The sequence below is a fragment of the Dipodomys spectabilis genome, unplaced genomic scaffold (assembly GCF_019054845.1).
Source record: "Dipodomys spectabilis isolate Male_0828 unplaced genomic scaffold, ASM1905484v1 ptg000140l, whole genome shotgun sequence".
NCBI lineage: Eukaryota > Metazoa > Chordata > Mammalia > Rodentia > Heteromyidae > Dipodomys > Dipodomys spectabilis.
In genome coordinates this window covers 24,945,541-24,958,045 of record NW_024870817.1, presented here as the reverse complement: position 1 = coordinate 24,958,045, position 12,505 = coordinate 24,945,541, and the positions used below count along the sequence as shown (strand labels likewise).

Below are 12,505 nucleotides of genomic sequence, written 5' to 3'. Positions count from 1 at the left end.
TTAAAATTCAAATTTCATTTTCCACATGATAGCCTATGAAATTAGTTAAGAAAAGCAGTTCAAATTGCCAGGTCCTCCATCTTCCCTCCTTATACATTCACCTCCTCCCCACCCCCTAAGATCATCACAAAGCATTTGGGCTGAAAGATTCAGTGGAAGTAAGTGCCATAATCAAAATTATATCGACTGTGTCTGAGAGGGGAATTGATGGACTAGCAAAAGAGTACAGGCTTAGGATACAAATTTACAGGCGGTTTCCAGATACGTTTGTATAGTTATGAATTCTGATCACTTAATAAGCAAGGAATGCTTTTTGCAAATTGAGAGACATTAAAGAAGCCATCAGAAATTTCACACAAATCATTGCATAGTCAATGCGACGTCACTCTATGTGTACATACCGCTGACCACAGTGCTAATGTACACTTTGCTTTTTAGGACATTTCCCCCCCTGTAAAGCCCAAAAGCACAGGTAACTATTGTCCAGCTCAGATGAGTTTGCTCAGAAAGAATGCAAGGAGGAGGAGATTAAAACAATGCCCAGAGCCATGTGACCAAAAGCTTTTGCTTAATCTTCTATTTTATGTTAGCATTAGTCTAACACAAGAGAGCAGATAGGAAACCAGAGACAAAATATGACACACATAAAAGAGACCAAGAACCTTTGAACTAAATGATGCAAAGCTGTGGGGAATGTCAACCTGAGCAAGAGCAAGGGCAGAACCCCAGTTATCAGGAAGAAAAGCCAACTACAGTCACTTAACTACACTGGAGTTATAGCGAAGGGTCTCCCAGATTATTAGATAGCAAAATGTTTGTGCTGTCCCAGATGCATACACAAGCTCTTGACGTTTTCTTTAAAAGTTCAATTGAATTTCTACAGATTTCACTTCTGAGAAGTCAGGCCCCCCAGACCACCTGCCTTTCCTCCTCACCCCAGTGCTGACATGAAGTAGATTTCCAGAGAAGTACCTGATTTCTTTTTTGTATATGTGAGCCAAAATTGGAGCTTGAACTCAGGGCCTGAGCATTGTCCCTTAACTTTTTCACTCAAGCCTGGTGCTCTCTACCACTTGACTTACAGCTCCACTTTCAGCCTTTTCCTGGTTAATTGGAGATAAGAGTCTCACATACACAGTCATCTCATCAGCCTCACAACAGGGCTGATACGATGACTTCTGACAAAACTCTTCATAACTGATATGTTTATAGTCTTTGGGGGTCTTATTTAATAAGTGATGGCCACAAGCAAGTTCCACGAGCAAGAGAGAGATGGTGTCTTATTAGAATAGCTGATGAATCATATACCATAAAGGTTTGCTATCAGTATCTCATAAAAGAATGGTGTGTCCATGAAATTGAAAGTGATAACCATAATACATATCTACCAACTCATGAGTGAAAGGGACTGTTAGGAAACTTTTAGGTGCAAAACATACAGGTGGAAGAACCCATCAGGGAAGGCCCCTGCTTCTTCTTGGCTATGCAATGATGGAACCAACATTATACCTAAACCAATTTTTCCACACTCAGTAATCATAGCACACCTCAATGTGAGATGCTTACTCTATGCCAGGTATTGTGTGGGGGAACTGTACATAAAACATTACATTAATCTTCACAATGGCTTCTGCAATAAATTGATATACCCATTTTACAGATGAGCGAACAGTCTCAGAGTTAATAACCTAGCCAAAATCATAACAGCCCCTAAATGGCTGAGTCAAGATCAAACCCTTGCAGGCATACAGGTTAGCCACTGACCTCAGATCTGTGAAACACTGGCCACTTGCTCTAAAGAGATAAAGAAAGGGAACACAAGCCCTTTCTGAATAAAATCATAGAACATATAACCATGACTAGAAGACAGAGGGTATCTTCATTTACAAACAATCAGCTCTTCCAAGCTAGGTTTGTGACTTCATCACACATATATGGACTCGTCTAGTTGTGATACAAGTCCTACAAAGATTAGTTCTCCTGTGTGTCATCTTTGCACCTCATTTCTATGCTCTTCCTCACAGAGTCAAGACCAATACACTTGCCCAGTACTGGTGACTCACTCCTGTAACCTAGGTATTCAGGAGGCTAACATGTGAGAATCACACAAACTTAGCCCAGGCAGGAAAGTTTATGAGCCTCTTATCTCAGTTAGCCAACAAAAAGTGGAGAAGTGGAGGCATGGCTGAAGTGGTACAATATCATCCTTGATCAAAAAGCCAAGTGAGAGGGTGTGAGGCTCTTGAGTTCAAGCCCTCATACCAGCACAAAATAAAACAAAAACCTACAATGGACTCAAACAGTATATCCACTGAGCGTATGTGAATGGGTAACCTTTGTCAGTGGCTGTAAAACACAGGGGGGAGGAGGGGTAATATCTGACATTTCCTTGACTACCTCAGAGCAGAGGTGGAAAGGGCAGATGCAGAGCCTCTCTGGCAGGTTCTGAGAGCACAAACACCCACTTCCTGTCCACAGGGGGCACAATTACATCCCATACCCCCCACAGCTCACAGAGGGTCACTATGTCCTGCAACTTACTATGGAAAGGGGCCTTTGCCACATAGCTTTCTCACCTTCTGTTCAGGTTAATAAAAGTTTTTCCTTCAAGAAAATTCCAGGCTTACAATGATAGCAGAGGAAAAGCAGTATTCCCAGTCACGCTAAAGTGTTCTCTGGAATAGATCTATTTTCCCTATTCCATTTCCTAAGGATTTTTCCTTCAGTACTTGAAGTCCCAGCTGTGCTCACTCCATTTATCAAGATGTTATCATCTGCAGCTATAAATGCCAACTCTAGAACATTTCAACAGGCAATCCCAGTGGGTTGCTGCAAGCGGGCTTCATGCTGCCTGCCTCCCCAAGACACAACTTTAATGAGTGCACTTCTTTGCTTCAGATTCTTCGATGGTTTCCAAGGTCTTCAGAGTAAAACCCCAAAGAGCTCCCAACCTCAGCTTGTCTACTGAACATCATGGGGTGCTTGCTCTCCTCTCCTCCATTTCAAGAAAAGGTTTTCTCTCAGGGCCACAGACCTAACACTCTCTGGCTTCAGGGCCTCCTAGGAGCTGCCTTACTCTTATCTTTTCCCTTCCTTTAGGTCTCAGCTCAAGCATTCCTCCCCCCACCAGGTAGGCCTTGGCCCCACGCTGAGAGTTAAGCAGAGCTGTCACCCACTCCCTCTCAGCCTGCTCCCCCAGTTGCCACCATTGATACCACTTACTCAACAACTGTGTTTAGTGTCTACAGCCTACCATGGAGGAGAAGCTTCTGAGCTCAAACTCATCTCTGTGCCTGTAAGACGCCTCAGAGTTGGACTACACAGTACGAGGGAACTGGCTGATATTGTCACTTCCTGGCTCTTACTGATATAGTGAGTCCGAAAAGCAGACTAAATAACAAATTCATGCACTTCTCTTTTCAAATTAAGCAGCTTCTATGATTAACAAAATTATTAACTCATGAAAAGCTTGACTGGGCTCATGATTGCATTTTACTATTTATTCTCTTAAACACTGAAAACCAGAAACTCATCCACTGCAGATACCACATGGGGAGCCCCCAATACAAGCCATGATGGTAGAGGCATTCCTCCTACTCATGTGCCATGTGTAAACACATCCCTTGATTTTGCCTCTTGTTAATATGAGAAAGTGTTCCCAGCTTATGCCAGTAGAGAAAGTCCCTTAGTGTCACGGGAGGTAAATGGGTCATATTCATGGAATTGGAAAGCCTCACTCCTGAACCCTTTTCTGCCATTCTAAGAATCAATAAAGTTCCAAATTCTCTTAATGACAGACTTCATAGCAGACTTAATAACAGGTAATATAGCAGTCCTTTCAAAGGCATTCTGAGTGGATTCTCACTAATCGTAGTTTGTTTAAATTTACCAAGAAAAAAAAACTGTTAACATTTCAGCTGTGAGCCACAAGCTGCTTCTTGACAAGAGAGAAATCCAGAAATTGGAGCATCATAATTCACAGCAGACAAATATAATAAAATACCCAGAGATATTCTCCAACCATAAAGGCAACAATTTTCAGATGTGCCTTTTCTAATTCATTCCACATACATGTACTAAGCTCCTGCTAGCTTACTAAAGGTAAGTACTAAGTATACAGAGACAAAGTTATTTCTCTCAGTGAGAGTATCCAGCAGTGGTCACCAAACAGCACTTGAGTATGTTACTGGACATCACAGGTGCTTCAGGAAGGGACAGGGCAGAATGCCTCATGGCAAATCTCACAAGAATCAGGGAACATCTGCTAACCTAGATCACCTTAACTGTCAGAAATGCAGTGTGCTTTCCCAAGCACACACAGACCCCACACGCAGAAACTTGGGGGCAATCAGGGGATGGGCAAATCAGATAAAGTATTTACAAAACACACACACAAAAAAATCACCTATCAATCATCTGTAACATGTGTTTAATATTAAGTACCAAAAATATGGGGATTCAGGAGTAATTCAGTGGTAAAGTACAAATTCCCTGGCAAACCCCACAAAGCAAAAGAAAAAAATTGAATTAAAAAATTTTAAAACTACCATCACTGTCATGTTATACTACACTTCTTCAGACACCAAAGGCCTATGGAGCTGACTTAAGTGTATTAGACTTTGTAAGTTTATACAAATATTGACAGTAAGATAAAATAAGAAGTAGATCAAACAGTGACATTACTAGATACAATCAAAACACCTTTAACAAGGTTGTCAAAATCAGCATTGTATTAAATACACTTGAAACTTGGGTTTTGCTGCTTATGAAATCAATGCCCTAAGTTGCTGGATATAATGAATCTCCCAACAATTTTAAACAGAAATAAACTTCTTTTCACTTTATGGACTGTACTTAAGCCTTTTAGTGGTTTCTACTCAGTGCCTTCATACAGTACTTTGCCATAATGCAACCTGAGACAAATATAAACCATTTCCCATGCCATGCAAAATAAAAAGAAATAAACTGGACAGATACAACCTGAAATTCCTGAAAGCAGATAGTATATAAATTAATGTACTAATAATAGGGTAGCCCAAGGTGGAACCTCAATTTCACACAATTTTATCAGAAATAAACTTGAAAATTAATCATTGCTAACATCAATACTATACAATAGCTACTATATTAGGATTAAGTTAGAGAGCATGTATAAAATATCTTAATGATTCAATTCTTATTATACCCACTTAAGAGGGGAGAAAACTGAGGCGTAGAGCAGATGAATGGTTCATGAGTACAAACCTAGTCAGAAATCAAAGACTTCTTTCTAATCAAGGGTGTGTCCATGAGTGAGCAAGGAAAATGTGTGTTCCTTCTAAGAAAGACAAGAGAGCTTTCATTAACTTCTCAAGTATTTCCACGATGCCATTGGACCATGCTATCACCAGGGTTAAAACCAGAAAACACAATTGGTCTTCCACTCTCCTCACCAAGATTAACTTCTCTACCACGAGGAAGCTTTTTAAAAAGTCATGGCCTTATTTTTGCATCCAAATTCTCAGGGCAAGTCAAGATTTCACTCCTGGATCATTTCCAGCATCCTCTGCCACAGGTTAAGTTGCACAATACACTGCAATACTGTATCTGTTTACATCTAGTTCTGAGATTTCAACCCATGTTACTTAGACATTCCACTTTCTAACATAAAATGTGTTTCAATCAGCCAATCCTCACTGCATCAGCCTGGGAAATAAGCTACCATTATATCCACTTCTGAGAAAGTGAAGCACTGTCACCCTGAGGTGAGGCAATAAATCAGCTACAAAATCAGGATCAAAAGTGAGGACTTAGCAACTATCCTCCCCCACATCTGCAGGACCCAGTCACCACTCAGTGCACCCTCGGGAGCTGAACAGAAAACAACTGAACTGCTTTCTCTACCAGTGACAGCGACAATTATTGTTAGAACCTAATGATAAATCTTGAAAGAACTGGGAATACTCCCAGGTTCTTAGTAATCCTGCTCTCTCATCTTTGAAAGTTGAGATGTATGTCACAAGGCGAACACCCTGTGTGTAACTTTGAAGGGAGAGGAAGCTGTTGAGGATGCTGCTACCACGGGGGGTTGGATCATCTCTTTGCCAGGGCAAGGTTTTGTGCTGGGCATGGCGCTCAAACTCCTGCTACTAGGAATGATCTGTGGATCCAAAATTCCTGATCTGAAAGTCATTTTAATGTGGAAATAAATGTTACTTTGAAATTCTTCACGTTAGTTTACAGAACTGAACCACAGAGAATGAAGCATACACTCCAAGCCTCACAACTCACGACAGACAATTCCACAAAGCAGGTCTCCAGAAACCTGTCTAGGTTCCATGCAGGTCTTTAGGGACATTCAGGACTGGGCCGTGGTTAAAGCCAGAGGCTTGGCCAACCCTATCTAAGGTTCCTCGGCTCCCTGCCAGGCTAGAATTTGCCTCTATTGGGCTTGTATCACGCTGCCAGACGTAGGGGGCACTGGCCTTTGCTTGTTTCTTGTAGGGACAAAGGCAATTACTTACCAAAGCCAGCCCCATCCGAGAGGAGGAAAACACTACTCTGGCACTGAGGGATTAATTTCACAAGGAGGCTGTGTTAGGGTCATGTTTTATTTATGGCCCTGCCTCATCAAGATGACTTCCCAACATCCAAAGCAAACAATCTTAAAAACACGGAGGAAACAATCCTGTTTCCTTCACTGTCCTCCGAAGCAAAAAGAAAAAGCAGCAGCAGCCAGGGGAGACATGAAAGTTCAGCGAGTCAAGAAGCGACCGAAAGTAGGGCTGGCAAAGTAATCGGAACAAGGCGGGGGACCCTCCCTACTCGTCACCGCTGAGAGCGGTCAGGAGGGGCGGATGGACGCTACACACGCCCCCGGGCGCGCGGAAGTCGTCTTTTGGAGGTTGGGGCCACGCAACCACCCGCCAAAACGACGGGCTTGGTAACCCCAAGAAGGCGGCAGCCTGGGAGACCTCCATCCTGCAACTCCCAGGCCTCCACACCCACCTGCGTCCCCCAGCCCGCGCCCCCAGCGCTCCCGCTCCACCCGTGGCTAAGGGCAGGTTAGCCACGCCCACTTCAGAAGCCCGGGCTGGACCAGTCCAGTGTCCAGATCTCACCGGGTTCGCCGACCGACCCAAGCGGACCGACACTGGGGAGTTCGCGGCTCTGACACGGTAAAAGCACGTCTTCACGGCCGCACGGGTGCACACGCCTGACGGGGGAAGTCCATGCCCCGCCACCCTCCACTCCGGGCAGCACGCCGGAGGTCCCCGCCCGTCTCCAAGCCCACCGCGCGCGCACAGGATGGGGAACCCGGGTGACCCCCGAGGGGGCGCGAAGGAAGAAGGCGGGGCCCACCTCCTCGTCCTGCTCCTCCTGGGACGCGCTGCCACCGCCCCGGGGCGCGACGGGCGCTGCTCCTGCGGGGGGCGGCAGCGGCAGGGTAGGGACTCCGCGCTCCGGCACCGCGCGCGCAGGAGCCCAGGCGGCGGGCAGCCGGGCCCCGAGGGCGCCGCCCGGCGGCGGCGGTGGCTGTGGTCGGCCGGAGAATCCGCCGGGCTCCCCTTCCTCAGACAGAGTTTCTGAACCCGAGGAGGACTCCGCCGAGGAAGCGCCCAGCGAGGACGCGGCGGCGGCCGCCGCCGGGGCGAGGGTCCGCACGCCATGCCCACTGCCGCCGCGGGGCACCGGCTCCGGCGCCGCGGAAACTTTCTCCCCCATTTTCCTCTCCAGCCCAAAGTGCTGCCCGAGGGGCGGCGGGGCGCGATGCACACTCCGTGCCTCCGCGGGAAAGCCGCGGGCTACTCGGCTCCGGCTCGACCGTACCGCCGCTCCCGGGCTGCGGGGAGCCCCTCCGGCGACTACATGTCCGCAGCAGGGGTGCTGCAGCCCTCCGCCAAGTTAGCTGCCGCCCGGGCCGGGCGGCTGGTGAGGACTCCCGCGCGCGGGGACATGCCCACTCCGGTCCGGGCTCCGCGCTCCACGATGCTCCCGCGCTGCGCCCGAGCCGCCGGGACTGCAGCTTCTCTGGCAAAACCTGCCTCCGGGACGGCGCGGAGGAGACGGGCAGCCCAGGGAGCCAATGGCAGGGCAGGCGGCGCGGGTGGGCGGAGGCTGCGACGCCCCTGGCCGCGCGGGCGTCAGGTAGGGGAGGCGGGGCGGGGGCGCGGACCCTGGGCCCCCGCGGGAGCGCTCAGTGGCGCGGGGATCCAGACCAAGCGACGATCCAGGAGGCCAGGCTGGGAGCTCGGCGGATCATCCGAGTCCAGGGTGGGACTCTGAACTTAGGCGGGGAGTGGCTGGCCGGCTTTGGGTCTCTGGAAGGAGACGATTGCAGGGGCGGTGAGACCTTGGAGGAAAACTGGACTTGGTCCGGAAAAAGTGGAATCGAGGTTTCTGACCCAAAGAAGCTGGAGCGTTTTCGAGAGAAAAGGGGGAAACCCGCTCGCTCCGCACCCACACGCACCCATCGGTGCTGAGGGGAAGGGTGAAAGTTAGTGGATTCACACGGAGCCAATCGCCAGTCCCCTCTTTTCTGTTTTAATTCATTAGTTGCCTCTAGGGTAAGCGAAGGCATTGATTTGTCATGCCAGGGGCAGGACCAGAGCAAACATAGGTAACGTGTGAGTGGGTAGAGAGCTTGGCTTGGAGTACGTGGAGAGTTTTCCCAAGGACTGTTTTGTGTCTCTTTCTGTTTTAAACTAAAAAGCTAAATCAATCGTTTGCACCTTTTGAAAGGGAGTGAGAAAAAGACATTATTTAATTAGGAACAAGCTAAATTAGAACAGCTCTAATCCTTGTGTGCCAGCACCCGAGCTAATGGGAGTTCACTTTTCACAGTTTCTGTCTCCCAACCCTGGATTGCAAACCAACAAGGTCCTGGATTTGGTGTTTCCTTTTCCTCACCTGGAAGAACTAGGAAAAGAAACCTTTTTGTCAAAGGCACAGTAGGGTCACCTTAAGACTCTCCCCGGGGCTGCAGAATGCAACCTTTGGGGCCACTTGAATATGGTTGAAAGCTAGAACTCCGCGGGAAATAAATGATTCTCTGCGCTTGCCTTCAGCTCTTTCCCATTCTGAGCTCCAGCACTGTGACCTGAGGTATAAGTTCACCCAGTTTCCATTCCACAGACATTGACTGAGATGTGTGTCAGGAGCTTGCAGGGCATACAAAGACGAATAAGGGAGATTTCCTGCCCTTCAGGAGCTTCTGGTCAAGCAGAAGATTGATACTCCATAATATAGCAGCATTATTCATTTTTTAAAACTGTGATAAGTGTTACTGGAGACAATGCACCATAGGAAAAGGCAGGAGAATTACGGGAAAACTATGGCAGGTTTTCAAGCTGAAGAATCTTAAGATTTCTCTTTGTCAAAATAGCTTTGCCAAAGGTCCTTAAGAACTGAATGGTTCACATTGAAAGCCCTTCAGTTAATGAGCCCTTTATGTTACTGCAGTATTTACAAGTGATACATCAATAAACCCTTCATCATATTGGGCAATAAGCTTTGTCCTCATCAGTTTCCTCCCAGCAGATGAAGGGGCAGGTGATATGATGTGACCTCTTGCCATAACCAGTTGTACTGCAAAGCAAGGGCTCTGGCTGTCAGGCTTTGCATTGTGACACTTCAGAAGGATCCCTGGGAACGGGAAGACCTGCAGAGGCAGGACAATTGGAAGTGCCTAAGCTGTTGCTCTGGGGGTTCAGCTGAAGAGAAAGCACAGTGGAGCCGTCTGGATCCACCCCTGGGTCTCACAATGACTTTCACATCAGTAGTATAGGTCTTTATCTGAGTCCCTATGTGGTTGATTCTGCACAGAGAACTGAAATGGTGATTTAAGCAAGCTATTCACATAAAAGAAGAGAAGGGATTACCTTTTAATACACCAGGAAGGATGCTGGAAGGACATGGCCTGAATTACTAGCAGTAAGAATGATAATAGTTATTACTGAGTAAGCCCAAAGCATCTTCTGTAGATGGTCTCACTTATTCCTAGCAACAAAGCTATGGGCTACATAGTCAGTTCCAGTTTATAGATGGAGAAACTGAGAAGCCAAAAAGTCAAGTAACTTGTCAAAGGTCACAGAGCAAGTGGGTGGTTGAGCAGTGGCTTGAACCTAGTAAGCAAGATCCAAGGGGCTCTTTGGAAAGCATTCCAGTATAACAACACTCAGAAAATTTCAAAATCAAGTATGCACATATGTACATATTAGATTACAAATATTCATAAACAAAGAATGATGTCTTGATTCAATTTGTAAAAAATATATTTGGAACATAGTATTTTTCTCACAAACATCTATATGACCTTATATTTTATGTCAGGCAAGATTTTAAGTACATTATGAATGCTAATCTACTTAATACTCATATGACCTTGACAAGGTAACTACTCTTATTATTCTTATGCCATGTTTATGAAACACACAAAAACTATGGCATAAAGAAGTAATTTTGTTGCCAGGGGCTGGTGGCTCATGCCTGTAGTCCTAGCTACTCAGGAGGCTGAGATCTGAGTATTGTGATTCAAAGCCATTCCAGACAGGAAAGTTCATGAGACTCATCTCCAGTTAACCACCAGAAAACTGGAAGTGGTGCTATGGCTCAAGTGGTAGAGTGCTAGCCTTGAGCTGAAGAGTTGAGGGACAGTGCTCAGACCTAGCCCTATGACCCACCAAAAGCAGAAGCAGAAGAAGAGGAGGAGGAGGAGGAGGAGGAGGAGAAGCAGGAGCAGGAGGAGAAGGAGGAGGAGGAGGAGAAAGAGGAGGGGGAGGAGAAAGAGGAGAAGGAGGAGGAGGAAGAGGAGGAGGAGGAGGAGAAGGAGGAGAAGGAGGAGGAGGAGAAGAAGAAGGAGGAGGAGAAGGAGAAGAAGAAGGAGGAGGAGAAGGAGAAGAAGAAGGAGGAGGAGGAGAAGGAAGAGGAGGAGGAGGAGGAGGAGAAGAAGAAGAAGAAGAAGAAGAAATTTGTCACACAGCTAGCAGCTGTTACAACAAGAATTTAAACTTGAACAGCATTCACACTCTAACTTTACATGTCAAAGTCAAGTAGTATACAGGAATTCTTGACTTTTTGAAATATTAACCCAAAATAAGGATAATATTTATATTTCAATGCACATTCATACATGCATGCAAATACAAGTAACATTTCATGAAAGAATACTTACCTTTCTTGTAAACAATGTGTTCTGAGATTTTTATATTGAGAATAAACTACAGATTTCACCCTGCTGTTCAAGCTGTTCATTGCCTTATCAAACTGTACTTGATGAAGTCCACATCTGCCCATGAGGAAAAACTGCCTGGAACAGAACTGATCACCTTCACAGGATGACTGTAAATAGCAGATAATCAAAAAGTTAGGGTGGTTCCCTAAAATTGTCCCAATTAGACCAATGGACACATCCCAGAGAATAGCCAAGCCACCAGTCTAAGATCAATATGGATTTATCTAAATCCTGCAGCTCAACTTTTCTGTATTATTAATTAAGTTACACATGCCTTCCTCAATGTCCAGACAAGTGTCCCATTCAAGACACCTTCTCTAAGTGTCCCCAGTGTTGGAGACTTTGGAACCAACCGAAGGTCAGTGTGAAAGCATGAGTTTCTCCCCCCAACCTCACCCCCACTGCACCCCACCGCATGTTGTCAATGTAGTCAGAAGCCAGAAAAAGAAAGATATAGTCATAGCTCCTACTACTAACCAGGAGGGGTCAGGTCAGCCTAATTCCGCGTTCTTGCATTTGGTTCAGGTACAAGCATCCTATGCACTCTGTAAGTGTTCATTATATTTTGCGCTTAAACACTTCCTCTGTGCTGCTCTCCTAAAAGATGGGATCCAAATGGTCTCTTCCAGTCTGCTATGTGAATGTCAGCTCTGACCATCAGAGGGAGGGTATTCCAGCACAAGCCATCATCCTCTTCATCTATTCCTAATGTCATGACCTTTCTCCCAAGCATTAGGTTTAAGACATAATAAAACTGGAATCGATTCTCTTTTCTTATATGAAACGAGAACATCATAAACTCAGAATGAACCATTTTGCCGAATCACAAGTTAATATGTTCCTAACTACTTGATGCATTGAAAAAAAGTTAATATTTTTGGATTCTAAAAATGATATCATTCTCCCTTGGTGAGTTTTTATTTTTTTTATTTAACGATGGATTTGCCTACTCCTTTGTGATGAGGAAATACAATTTTGAAACAGAGTAAACGTTTACCAAAGGTGGCTGTTGAGGTGGTCTAGATTGGATTTTCTGATTTATACCTGAGACTGTAATATGACACCAACCAAAGCAGTTTCTGACCAGCTAGCTAGGAGAAAAGTCTTCATATGCTCTCAAGTTTTTATTGGTGTCTGAGATTCATGGAAGCTTGTAGTGTAGAGTTCCAAAAGATAAGTAGAACTTTTAAATGATAGTAGAAAAGACAGCATTGGAAGGATAATGTGTGTGTGTGGGGGGGGGGGGGGGAGAAGAAGAATAATGCAAATTACAGCTGTTGGATTATTTGACCT

At 45.7% G+C, this 12,505-nt stretch overlaps 1 protein-coding gene across 1 annotated transcript in view; it reads right to left on the bottom strand.

Annotated features, from left to right (window-relative positions):
- LOC122117320 (microtubule-associated serine/threonine-protein kinase 4-like) overlaps positions 1-7,704 on the bottom strand; it is a 197,882-nt gene extending 190,178 nt beyond the window's left edge. Inside the window, exon 1 of the mRNA XM_042691054.1 lies at positions 7,342-7,704. Coding sequence (XP_042546988.1) covers positions 7,342-7,704 — 363 coding nt within the window. The remainder of the gene's footprint in view (positions 1-7,341) is intronic.
- Positions 7,705-12,505: the final 4,801 nt, after the last annotated feature.